This window comes from Pundamilia nyererei, unplaced genomic scaffold, assembly GCF_000239375.1.
Source record: "Pundamilia nyererei isolate P.nyererei 1_Seehausen unplaced genomic scaffold, PunNye1.0 scaffold00130, whole genome shotgun sequence".
Classification (NCBI taxonomy): Eukaryota; Metazoa; Chordata; class Actinopteri; order Cichliformes; family Cichlidae; genus Pundamilia; species Pundamilia nyererei.
In genome coordinates this window covers 1,083,241-1,097,125 of record NW_005187531.1, presented here as the reverse complement: position 1 = coordinate 1,097,125, position 13,885 = coordinate 1,083,241, and the positions used below count along the sequence as shown (strand labels likewise).

At 40.6% G+C, this 13,885-nt stretch overlaps 1 protein-coding gene across 3 annotated transcripts in view; it reads right to left on the bottom strand.

Annotated features, from left to right (window-relative positions):
* ptprz1b (protein tyrosine phosphatase receptor type Z1b) overlaps window positions 1-12,648 on the bottom strand; it is a 68,889-nt gene extending 56,241 nt beyond the window's left edge. For all 3 annotated transcript variants that reach the window (XM_005743320.1, XM_005743321.1, XM_005743322.1), the window contains exon 1: window positions 12,314-12,648. In XM_005743320.1, the coding sequence (XP_005743377.1) occupies window positions 12,314-12,377 (64 nt within the window). In that variant the 5' untranslated portion in view covers window positions 12,378-12,648. The remainder of the gene's footprint in view (window positions 1-12,313) is intronic.
* Between the last annotated feature and the right edge of the window lie 1,237 nt (window positions 12,649-13,885).

Genomic DNA, 13,885 nt, shown 5'->3' with positions numbered 1-13,885 from the left:
TGCAGACTTTGCCCAGTTTTGCCTAGTTCTGGGACCTTTTCTGGTCTTTCTGTGTGTTTCTGTGTTTAAGATGTCTCACATATATCTATGTCCACCTGAAAGAATGAAACCTCAGAATAAAGTCCACCAGTGCAGGTTATGAGTTTAAGAGATTAGGCTCCATATAAAATGGAGGATATTGTTTCTGTGTGCTAAACAAACCAAACATTGTTCCGCAGAGAGTCAACGACATTAAAAGCGCAATATAAAACCTTATCACAAAAGCCTATCATTGCACTCTGTGTGTGTGTGTGTGTGTGTGTGTGTAACAGAGCATGTGGACTGTCTTGCACTCCAGCTGTTCTGAAAGAGGCAAAGAAATAAGCTTTGTGAGAAAGTGTGTGTATGCGTGTGCATGTGACTGGTTTAGAGGTGACCATGAAAATATGGGGCCCTGTCTTGAACAGCTGGGAAAGGGAGGGTTAAAAGACACATATGCAGACACACATACACACATACAGAGTGTTGACACCCGACTATGTCCAGCCAGATGAGGTATCACATATTCCTTTCCTGCCATTTGGCTCCATGAAAATCTAATAAAACCAAGCTTGTTCTGTAATTTAAAACTCTTCTCAGCTTTAACCAGTTTCATCTACACACCGCCTGACAACTCAAAAGTGGCTGCTGGGTCTCCATGGGACAAAAGCTTTAGTGTATTTCAGGGTGCCGACTGTACTATAAGGGAATCCCCACACTGGCAGCAGGAGTTAGTAATGTAATCAGAGTTGCATTGAGTTAAACATTTTCTTTCGCCTGTGCAATATTCTTGTTTACTGCACACAATAAATTGAATGACAATATCATACGTAGGCAGTGTCCAGAGAGCAGCAATTACCACAACAGTAAAAATTAATGAGCAGGTGTCCTCTTGCTGTATTTTTCTGTTGTGGTTCTGTTAAGATTTTTTGTAAACAATTCCTGGAATACTTTTTAGATGTAGGCTCAGATGGCCCCGCCCCTCCCTGAGCCTGGTTCTGCCGGAGGTTTCTTCCTGTTAAAAGGCAGTTTTTCCTTCCCACTGTCGCCAAAGTGCTTGCTCATAGGGCGTCATATGATTGTTGGGTTATTCTCTGTATGTATTATTGTAGGGTCTACCTTACAATATAAAGCGCCTTAAGGTGACCGTTGTTGTGATCTGGCGATATATAGTGAATTGAATTGAATTGAAGATGGGCACGGGAGGAGTGTAGCCAATTTGATCAACAGGTGGATGCTTTCTAATCCTTTTCGGCGTTTAGTTGTGGCTGCTGAAAAACACTGTAAGGAGTCAACTATACGATATTCCCATAAATAAAATTAGTTTTTTTTAACTTATTATTGTGCATCCAATTAAATATCACTATTGCTAACTAAGCCAGGCTAGCATTAGCTAATAACCCCCCCAGCACTACTGTCTCAGACATATATGATCATATCTAATTAGAAAAAAAATAATCTAATGACCTCAATGGCAAACTTGAGATTAAGAGAAATAGCTTTCAAATCAGCGGGGATCACCACTCTGGCTGGATCCATCTTTGATATACAGTATATTTATTTATATACAGTACTTTATTATCTTCCTGGTATATTAAATTAGGATTGAGAGAGCTCTTGTCTTGTTCATTGGGCTTCAGTATAATCTTCTAAGTTAAATGAGGTAAGCTCATAAAGCTATAGTGTTAAACTCTGAAAAAAAGATCCCAGCCTTGGGTTAAAGCCAGATGTTAAGAAGATGAATGAGCATGTTCTCTCCACTTTTAGCCTGCAGCTGGGATATTTCTGATGAACTGTGAGTAGCAGAGGCCCTGCAGGGGACTGACCTCAAATTTTTTCTCCTAGATAAAAATCAAACTAGCAGGTCAGACAGGAGCCTTCTTATCCAAAGCCTATGAATAAATGCAGCACATGAAAGCATATGCTCTCTCTCTCTGGCACACATACACATGTGAGTACGTGTCAGATCATTTTCTTAGTCAAATGAGGTGAACACACAATTATCAAAGGAGATTAAATAAGCCATGACACACGTATTACCAGTAACGAATGAGTGATGTGAGGCGACATCTAGGACACACATATGTATGCAGGAAGGAGCACAGTGGACTGAAGGAAAGCAGCCAGTTGGCACGCACGACTGTTTATCTGTGTGTGTGTGTGTGTGTGTGTGTGTGTGTGTGTGTGTGTGTGTGTGTGTGTGTGTGTGTGTGTGTGTGCATGTCCGTGCTTAATGTTTCAACCCAATTCCCGTGTTCCCACTGGTTATGTGTTGTGGTTACTGTTGTGTACATGTCCACCTTAGTCATCAGTGAGCTTTGTGCGTCCATGTGTGTGTGTCTCACTAATCTGCCTGTTAGAGCAGTGAGATGTACCATTTCCATCTGCTTGGCACAAACTGAGAAAATACCACACAGCATCTTTGGATATGCGCGTGTGTGTGTGTGTTTGGAATATGCGATTAGTAGTCTGTAGTTTAGTGGGGCGAGGTTGCACACTAATACATCTGTTTGTGGTTTTAAACAAAGATCATCTTGAAGATTTCCTAGGATCTGCAAGATTTGTTTACTCAAGGAAAGCTAACAAATCTGAATGCACAAAAAGGACACAAGGATAAAAACATATGGCTTCTTGAAGGCTGTTTTGTTTTCTCTGAGAATTTTCTGCTCTAGGTTGGTTAAATCTTACGTTATGTTACGACACAGACCAACAACATCGCACAGTCTTGTTCATCTGGTGATTCCTTAAAGCGTAATTGTGGAAAAACTTCCCTATCAACAAGTGTCGAGACTCATTGTAGAGTCTATTCAGCATGCTTTCCATAAGCATTCAGCCTCAATCAGCAGAGTTCCCATGACAACAGTTCACAGCGTCATGACAACGGAAGAGCCCCTGATGGCGTGCTGAACACCCTGACTTCCTGTCGGCTTCCTACTCTGACTCTCTCTATCTCCATGGATACAAAACCATCCCCTCTCCTCTCTATTTTTCAGGGCAGGATCACGCCCCCAATTCTTCTCCTGTTTAGCAGAAAGCGCTCACACACAAACACACATAGGCTGGAATAGCAACACAAAAACACATGGATACACTTACAGACTTCAAAAACAATCCCTACACATATACATTTGTATTTATGCACGTATACAAAGGTATTCAAGGGCTGTTGAAAAAGTGTTCAAGCACACAAATATAGGGGAGACTGCTCCAAGAGCTCACCCAAATCTTTCAATTCAAGAATCTCTATGTGCACGCAAGCATGTGTGACTAATGGGGTGGCTGGCTGGTGGGGGTTAATCAACTTTCAAAAAACTCATTGGTCACAGCAGCAGCAACTTAATGAACGTTCCCACTGGAGAAAAAAAAAACTTAATGCTCTGCTCAAATTCACTCAACCTCTACTCTTCCCCTCTCTGAATTTTGTGCTTGAAAAAGTAAAAGCTAAATCTCCTTTAACTTTCAACACAACCACTTTTTTGCTCAGTGCCAGGGCCCCTGGGGTGCCCCGACTTCCTTAAGGCTCTGGATGTTGTAGGTCTGTCCTGGTTGTCACCTTTCTGCATTATTCAATTAAATTCAATTTTATTTTTACGGCGCCAAATCAAATTAACAGTCGGCTCAAATTGGATTTGGATGTTGCATAGAGGTCTGGGGCAGTGCCTCTGGACTGGCTGACTGGCAGTGGCTCCCCTATTTAAGAAGGGGGAACAGAGGGTGTGCTCCAGCTATAGGTGGAACTGGAGGTGTCTATCGGGAGAGTGGTTGTCTGGCCCCCATTACTGGTCATTCTGCCCTGTACAATCATAGTCAGAGCTTGGTCTATATTGCAATAAACTGTAGATTTCCTTTCCCAGGGCAGTCCCAGGACTCGCTGGAGAGATTATATCTCTTGGTATGTTTGGGAAAGACTGTTTCCCCCCAGGTGAACTGGAAAAGGTGGCTGGGGTAAGGGAAGTCTGGGCTTCTCTGCTTAGCATGTGACACAAATCTGGATAAGTAGTGGAAAATCAATGAATGGATGGACATTAAGATAAGATGGGGCCTGATTATTTAAGACCTTGTATGTTCCAAATCATATAGCTCAAATTAAAGCAACTGAGGAATAAAGGGGTGCAACAAACAATTAATATACTGATTAATTTCAGCGTCACATATTATTTTATCCATTATTCCATTTTCTTTACATCTGAAATTTTTGTTGTCAATAAAAAAAAAACAATACTGTGCTGTCATGGTCAGTCTAACCTCTGATATAGGTCTAAGATGCCAAACAAAAGTATTTGCAGTTATAGGTCTATCAGCAGCACACATAACTAAAGATATAAATTGGTATTTAAATAAAAGTCAAGTCTGAATTACACTTTAGCATAAAGCTTAACTTTATTCAATTATCTAACTAAGAACTGTCCTAAAAGTGTGATTGTGTGAGTTCAGAAGTACAGAAACATACTAGAAAGGTACTCCCTCTCCAGAAGCCTTGGTCCTTGTGCCAGCCTCTTAAAAAAAACAAAAAAAACAACAACAGTAGCTTTTGTATGTGGGCAGAGACAGAGACAGACGGCCATTGTCAGCTGCTGTAACTTCAGACAGACTTTCTCAACTGGAGAGACCACAGAGAGAGCATTGGCATTGGCATTGTATATCTGAGCACTGGTTTCACTGGCTTAGTTACTCTCTTCCTCTCCTTTTCACCTTTTGTCCCCTCTTATCCAGACATTGGCCTTTTTAGATGCAAACTCCTCTGATCCTTATCTTCATCCTCTTATCAGCTCCTGGACATTTTCAGACTTAAAGCACTAAATGGTGAAGACAAATTTACCACCACTTCAACTCTGTGATGGCCAGTTGCTGTGAAGTGACAAAGTAACATGGGTTTGAATTTCTCTTACTCTCCAAGCATCTAAATACCACACAAGAAAGCCGGGCATCTTATTTCTCAGAGAAACATTTAACCACACATTGCTGGGCCAGTGCAAGGCAGCTGGATAGTTGTATTGCAGGCATGATGAATCCAATCCCAGGTTCTAAAGAGGTAGTGCTGATGTTGCCAGTATCAGTTGTAGCAAAAGAGGAGATCATTGAAAAACTGAAGAGCACTGAAGGCTTTTCTAGTTGGTTTTCAGAGAATTCATAGAAACATTAATTTAATGTTGATCCTCCACCACGTTACAAACACTGCCAAAGCCACGGAGAAATGTAGCATTACTAGCTGAGGTCAGAGTTGCCATAACACCAGACAACTGAAGATATCTGGTGAAAAAAGACTTTCACCTCTGCATAGAGTCACTTCCCCAGCAAACTAAGTTTCACTAAGGTCGCTACAGGTCATACTTCTTGGAAGGGGCTGGAGTTTATTAGTGAACCCGGTCAGCTACAAATCAGAAGGTTGGTGACTTCCCAGCTATATGTTTGCCGCCACAGATGCATTTAAGCCTAAACCATGACCTTATTAGGAACATAACCAACTGAAACAGTGAATCGGAATGAGACAACTGAAAATTAAACACTGATTAAAAACTAAACTAAACTGCGAGAGAAAACTGACTAAAGTTTATTTTTAAAATATAGAAACTAAGTTGTTTTTTTTAAATCCTCAATCATTCCCACTACCTCTTTGTGCAGGTTTTGATGCCCTTTTATCTTTGACACTTTATGCATTTTTAAATCACAACTGACAACAGCAACCAAAGTAATTTGTGAAAAAAAAAGAAAGCTCTGACTGACATAAGCAATTCATTGAGCTGAGTTTCCTGTTCAGGCCGCTCAGTATCAAAGAGATCCGTCAGTCCTCGTGGCACAGACCAGCTCTAAAATAGCCATGACCAAACGCTGTCACAGTCGCAGCAGAATGCGTCTGAGTGGATTAAAGAATAAGAGCACTTACGAGTATAATGCTTTAGATGAAGGGGCCAGACAGAAAAGTAGCTGCGTGAGTGGGGAAAAACAGAGGGCAGGAAGAAAAATTATCAAAGTAGAAAGCAGCCAATCAATTATTCAGTGCAACAGCTGTGGTTTTTAGCAACACCAACCCAGCAGTGGCTACGGACAGTTCTTCCTACCTCTGCATGTATACTCAACATTCAAGTTTGGCTTTCAATACGATTTGCTGTACAAAGTCTGCAGAACACAGAAATGTTAATAGATTCCTCAACTTTCAGAATGAATCTTTTTTTTTAATGCAATATCATCCTCTCCCCAGTGTGTTGTCAAGAAAAAAAGAAATCAGATTTTATATATATATATACACTTTTTTTTAAATCCCAAATGCCAGACAGTTAAGAAGGCTTTGGAAAATCTTTCTAACAAGATTTATTTCCCTCAGTGAAGATTTTTATTTCGTTGGTTGACCAAGCTTGACTCCACCAGCCTGCACACGTGTGTATGAATGTGTGTGTGCATGTGTGTAAATTAGTGCGCACATAATCTCATCTTAAGTATGGAGTTAAAGGTAGATGGAGACTGACAAACAGACTTTATCTTAAATGCAATCCTATGTACAAAACAGCAGGGCTCCGAAATAGAAATATGTAGTACTTCTATGTTATGTTGATGCTGACACCAACTAAAACGCTCAGAGGGTTCTGGATTTTTAAATTAGGCAGTGACCTGATTTTTCTATGAGGTATCCTTTAACATTGCCTCAAATAGATACATTGGATATCCAAGTTCATTTTTAATTTTCAGTTTGATTCAGTTTCATTTATATAGCACCACATTATATTAACATTATTTTGTCAGGTGAAGACCCTACAATGGCTCTGTAATCAGTGACAACAGAGCAATCTAAGACATCGATCTGCTCAATTCAGTTCAGTTTTGCCCACTATTGACATCACTGCACAAGCAGTGAACCTGAAAGTAAAATCAGGCAGAACTTATAGTATAGTATGTGCAAATAAATAAAATTATCAACATAAATACATTTATTAGTTTAAATTTTTATTCATTTAGGTCTGTAAGTTGTTGGACAGTGAAATTTCTTTCTTTTTTTTGAATGTGTGTAATTATTTCTTTGTTCATCACCACAGTGAATTTTAAATCAAACATTCAAGATTTGATTTGGGTGCAGCTTTAATTCAAGGGTTTTACAAAAGCACTGTAGTAGTTGTATTAGTTGATTCGAAGTGCTGAACCTGCATTCAGTAACTGTTTGCTGGAACAATGAAGTTCAAAGACATGTCCATGTGAGTGAGGGAGGCCATCATTAGGCTGAAAAAAACAAAATAAACCTACCAAAACGAGAGCAGAAAATAAAAATGTAGAAGTTGGCTAATGTATTCTATATTCTTAAAAAGAAGGCATGTACGGGCAACACCAAAAGGCCTAATGCCACAGAGGACAAAGTGGATGATCACAGAGTTATTTCCAATGTCACATTGTCAAGAACAGAAGGGAAGTATCTCATTGTAATTGGTTCGTTGGAGAGATAAAATTAAGACTTGTAACTTAAACCAGTATGTTTGGAAGAGAAAGGTATGAAGGAAGGAAAGGAACAGCTCATGATCCAAAGCAGTATTATGGCACGTGCAGGAATGGCTCGTCACGTCGCTAATGTGTATATGATATGACTACTGATAGGAGCAGAAGGATGGCCTGTGAAGTGTACAGGGTGTACTTTCTGTTCAGATTTAGTCAAAACTGATCTCCAAAACTAACCAGACAATGCTTCACAGTGAAAATGGATACTTACCCAAAACATAATGCAAAAGCAACCCAGAAACTTTTCATGCCAAAGAAATGGGATATTCTTGAATGACCACAGCAGTCACCTGATCTTGACCCAAGGGAGCATGCTTCAGTTACTGAAGACAAAACTAAAGGCAGAGAGACCCACAAAAAAACAGCAACTGAAGGCAGCTGTAGTAAAGACACAGCAGAGCATCTCAAGGGAAGCATGTTATGTGTATGTGACTTCAGGCAGTCACTCACTGCATAGAATTTAGGCCCAGGTATTAAAAATAATCTTTATATTTAAAATTATGTTTGCTTGTCCAATTACTGTTGAGCCTCTGCAAATGGCTCTCTGTGTACAAGAATGGCTGCAATCCTTAACAATGAATCCATTACTTTTGTAAAACCCTTCAAATTAAAGCTGAAAACGTGCACTGTCTGTCATGATTTAATTTAAGGCTGGGCCATATCATACCATTCACGGTATAATGTTGGGCAACGATAAGAAAATGAAATATCGTGATATGGGTAAATGCGCAGTGCCTTTGTTTTCATACGCACATGGTGGAAAAAGCATGGCGGCGACGGAGAATGAGAAGGGCGAAAGCGGATCGTTGAGTGAAACGGATGAACCAGAATTGGTTTGTAAAAATGCTGCAACTTCAGTGGTGTGGAACTGGTTTGGCTTTCGTCCGTCAGATACACAACAAAGCACTATTTTTGGTAGAACATGCTAGCGGGCCGTCGTTATTACCGTGTTTTTTGGAAAATACGGCACACTTACAATCAATCCTTTGATTTTTCTGAAAATCGACAGTGCAGCTTATAATCCCGTGTGCCTTATGTATGAATTCTGGTTGTGTTTACTGACCTCGAAACGATTTATGTGCTACACGGCGCTGGAAAATCTGTCAAATGTTTTAGTACGACTTTGCTAAGCTACGAACCTGCACAGCTTATCGTGGTGTTCAATTTGCCTACGAAGATTGATAAAGTAACAGATTTAATGTCAATATGGTTGATTTTAAAGTTCGCTTAAAGAACTAATTTTCATTCATTCTTAATTCTTAGACTTGTCACAGAGCCCAAGAGAATGATCACAACCCCTTGGCAAACTCCGGTCACCAGCGAAAAATGGGCATTGTCCTGCTGGTTAGCAATTGGTTGTTGCACCTTCTGAAACGTGTTGGTTGCACTGATAAGGCACAGCTTTTACATTGAAGGAAAACATTCTCCGTTTCTGGTTTGGATCTCACTTTTTCAAGTTTCCTTATGGCTCAGTGAGCAGTTGGCAACAGTTTGGAGACAAGGTGGTGTCTTCATTCAAACTGAGGGGACACAGGGACAGTCGTATGCACTGTATGTATCAGTTTATGTATTATATTCTCTATAAACCTCTTATTAGAGTCTTCGACCATATCTAATATGAGCATCAACCACCATAGCAATAAATATTCTATAATGTATATTTTAAAAAAAGGAAAAAAGGCAACAGATCTCATTTAAAAGTAAAAATTTAAAATCTAACTGTTACAGAAGAGACATGTCTATTGTGCATTACCATCTATTTGACTGATTCGACTGCTTCTTTTATATAATTGATGTGTTTACACATGGAGCATGCTCAGTTCACTAGGGGTGCCAGGATGTACGTGCCAATATTTTGTAGCCAATTACTATTACACCATCAGGCATCCTATCCTTATGTCACCAGATGCAATCCCTTTGGTTCAAATTCCCAGAGTGCACTGGCCAGCCAGATGGTATCTCACAAGCAGACCGTACAATTCGCTGAACACTTCAGAGATGACAGTGCATGGTGCTGTAATGCTCAGATTTTCTGCACAGGGGGCTTCGTGAAATTCATCTGATGATCAGAGGAATTTTGATGAGATTAGTACACACTACACTCACAGATCAAACACACACACACACACTGATCAATAGCATGCAGCCTGTTGCTGTCTCACTCCATCTAACTATCTGATTTGCACTGCCAAAATCTATTACAGCCACAGTGCCTTTGCTACTATTTCCAAGCTCAACACTAGAGCTAAACTAGAGCTAAACTCAATACAAAATGATTGGTGGTACCGCGCAACCAACTGCAGAACCAAGCTGGGGAAAAAAGCATCAGCTACAAGGTGTTGTGTTTGGAAAGCTGAGTTTAACGTGTGAGCTGAGCGAAGCCCAGAGTGCTGTGAAGTGGTAAGAGCACCAGAGGAGACAACCACCATGCTGAGCTGAATCAGATTAGGTTTAAATCTCTAACCAGCAGGATCACAGGATACTAAAACTCCATGTTATGGGGGTTTCCAAACACTTGGTTCTTCATATGTACAAAGCCAAAATGTTGTATCCAAAAGGGAACACAAGCTCACATCCTCTCCTTCCTGCTAAACTGCAGATAGAGCATGAAAGGCAGCAGGTGTGATACACACTGAGAAGTCAGATGTACGCTGTATGGAGACTGTGCTGTTAAAAAGCATAAGGCGCAGCAAAAAGGACTGTGTTCACTGCTATTTGTATGTGTGTGTGTTTGCACGGAGGAGTGTGACAGCAAGGCTGAGCAAGAAAATGTGTGTGATGTTGTGTGGTGTCCAGGCATATTGGGAGACAGATGGTGGGGGGAGACGCTGTGCTTCCTCGAGAGAGGGGAGACAATATTTCTCTCACTATGTATCTGAAAACATAAGCTTTCACATAAACATTCAAAAAGCAATGGACCAAACTGCATCAGATAATTGCAAAGAGAATCAACAACAAGTGGACGCCAACAACTTCATCTCAAACTTTGACCGTGCAAAGGCTTTTCTTAGAAAGGAACTCCTCTAAAGTTCAGTAGAAAATGATCTCAGCCGATCGCACCAAATCTCAGATGCACAGATCTCTTTATTCCGAGCATCTCCATTTAATTAAGATATGGCCTTTACCCTGTGGTGACAGCAGGTGGTGGAAGGAGTTAAAGGCCGGTGGAATTTATGCAGATTCTGATCCTCTTCTTCTTCTTTTTTCTTGACATGAGAGCAATAGCAATTGCACTGCTATTATTGAATTCAACCATCCAACCAATCAACCATGTAGTAGAGGAAGATTTCAGGTATCTTCCCTCCCTCGTACCATCTATCATGATGCATCTATTTCTGTACAAATTTAGAGTTTATCAAATTAAAAGAAGGAAAAAAAAGAAAGGATGTCATCAGAGAAAATCTCATCAAATGGGAGCAGACAGGTTTGTGTTTCGGGACGTGAAAACGTTTGAAACCGTCTGATCTCGGCTTAATAACTGGACCGTCATGGGATTCTGCCTTTTGAACAGCCGATTGAATAAAAATCAGTTGGATAACCTCATTAAGACTCAACCTTGAACAACTGACTGTTTGTTATGAGGTCAAAATCAACGTTTTTCAACCAGCTTCAGACAGAAGCTGGTTGAGATTGGCAGGCGTCCCTCTAAGTAGTTCAAAGAGCACCTCAGCAAATTTAGAAACGTCTTCATTTCATTCTTCACTTTTGAACTCTTGTTGAAAAATTCCTGACTCTGTGCCAGGAAAATCCCTCCTGGGGCCACTTCAATTTTACTGTTTGCCTCAGGTTTTATGATAACACTTAGATATGCCATATTGGTTATATTTCAGCATCAATTTACTACTATAATATATTTCACAGTGAACGAAAGTTACCATCTAAAGCTACACTGTTCGCTTTAATTCATGTAACTTGGCTTTGCTCCATGAGGGGGCTAGATCTTGGAACTGCCACTAATCTGGTTTTGATGAAATCTGAACAGATCGGATGCTTATGTATTCCAGTTATTAGTCGTTGGTAATGTGTTTGCAGTCAGGATACACAGAATTCACAGTTTCTTCCCCACCTGTTACGCAAATCTGTACCAATTTCAACACACGAATGAGTATCTGTGATTTGGCATCAACAAGCTATTAAGGTGAGGTTAAAATGAGCCAACAAGGTCAAAAAATAATAACTGAGGTGAGTAAATGTTAAAGGCGTGAATTCAGCAGCCAAACCAAAAAGTACTTTCAAACATTATATAGAACCGTACTTAAACCACAATGTGCTAAACATTAAGCTTTCATATGGATTCCCGCGTCTTCCAATTTAAATGAAAATGTAGATTGTATCTACATGTTTGTGACTCAGAGAAAGCCCAGTGGAATCCTGTCATGTCACTGAAAATGTTGATTAATATTTATCTTCTCAGATGCGTTTAGAAGACCGCGAGCGTTCACCAAATAAAACATCAAACACCGAGCGCGCTCACAGCGAGCATCACATTTCATTCACTCTTCAACTTGTCTTTGAAAACGCTTCAACACGTCTAAAGCATGATCAGGGAAACCGCTGCATGCACTGCGCACGCTTCCTCTGAAACAACAATCCTGAAACCCCGAGAAGCCAGCGGCAACATGTGTAATCCTTCTGTCTTTTCCACCGATTGCACATTTGGAAACACGGGCTGAAAGTGTGCCGAATATTCCGGGGGAATAACACGGACCCACCGCTCGGTCTTTAAACGGCGTTCAGAAACATTCACGGCATCACTTGTCAGCCACCACAATCACTTAAATTGGGATTCTTATCATTTTCCTCCTCAGTTTCTTACCTATTTGGATGAAAAGGAGAAGCAGAGAGAAGATAATATGGGTCCTTAGAAGTGCTGTGTCCATGATCTCAGCACGCGAATCAAGCGCAAACAGGCGGAATGTGAGCTTTTAAGGGACGGACAGCGGGTCGAGTGCGTAAAAGATGCGTTAAGAGGTCATCATTCCGTCTCTCCAGCCTTGGACTGCGCTGGCGGGGATGTCGATTCGGATCGTTGTAGTTCGGCTCGGGTTGGTTCGGCTGGGTCTGATTTGAGGAGTGCGGGCTCGCTGGCTGGTTGGACGATTACGGACGCGCATGTACATCGCAGTAAGAGACGAGCTGTGCGCGCGCGCCGCCCACTGCCATTAATGGAAATCACTGTTTCGCTCCTGCGAAATTCCTTATGGTAGTAGGGACGTTATGTGTGTGTGTGTGTGTGTGTGTGTGTGTGTGTGTGTGTGTGTGTGTGTGTGTGTGTGTGTGTGTGTGTGTGTGTGTGTGTGGCATGCGACTGTGATCAGGCTCTTATATCCCAGGGCAGCAGTACAACACATAATACAGTATTCCTCCTATCTACCCAATGAGATCTTGGTAATATGTGGCACTGTGGGAATGACAAGGATATGCAGTAACTGTAGCTCTAATGTTACAGTGCTGTATAGTGACACACTCATTTCTCACTGCATAGCTCACTTTATTGATTTTTTTCATCCCTTACACAATATTGTGCAAAATTCTTGAGCCTCATTTCTTCATATTTGGCTAAAAATGGAAATAGCTGCAGTGATTTACTGAAATATTCAGTCAAATACTGCATATATAGCAAAAACCGAGTTTGTACAATTCTCACAAGCTCAAAAGTCAATATTTGGTGACACAGCCTCGACTCTCTTATGCGAACTTTCTTATAATTTTCAGGTATGGTTCATGTCCTCCACATGTCAAGAAATTTTGTAATGACACAATGCACCCCATGTCATGTTAAACCATGTTTTTGGCTAATATCTCTTTAGGAATCACCTTGTTCATGCAAAAATAATACTTTATCCCTGTCAAACTCTGTCATCTTTGTTATTTTTCATAGATTTGGTGAAAGAAACGGAAAATTGGTTCTTTACTAAGTGTCTAATTTGTGCAGACACAAAAGTTGTTCATCCCTTCAGTTACGACACTTTCAATGCATTACTGATTCATAGGTACGTGTTAAGTAACAAACAAGAAAGAAATTATACTAAAAATGGTCAGATACAAGACTGCAGTGAGTGAAAAAGCAGACAATGTCCAAAGAAAATCTTTGAAAATTCTTTAGAAATCTGAAAAACTGCCACTCAAGGCTGCTTTAAAAAATTCCAAGACAGTCTGGATCCTTGGAAGCAAAATATAAAGAAATTAGGGATGGCGGCTTTTGCACAGTTTTTGTGACCCAATGAAACCCGGAGATGTGGGCTACATCTGGGCTTTAGCCACTGGTACACCGTATGGGTATTTGGGCTGCATCCAGCCTTCTTTTCTCCAGGATCAAACCTATATGATTTACACAACATACCACGAGTGCCAAAAGTTTTCCTGGCCCACAGATTTTGTGGTGTTT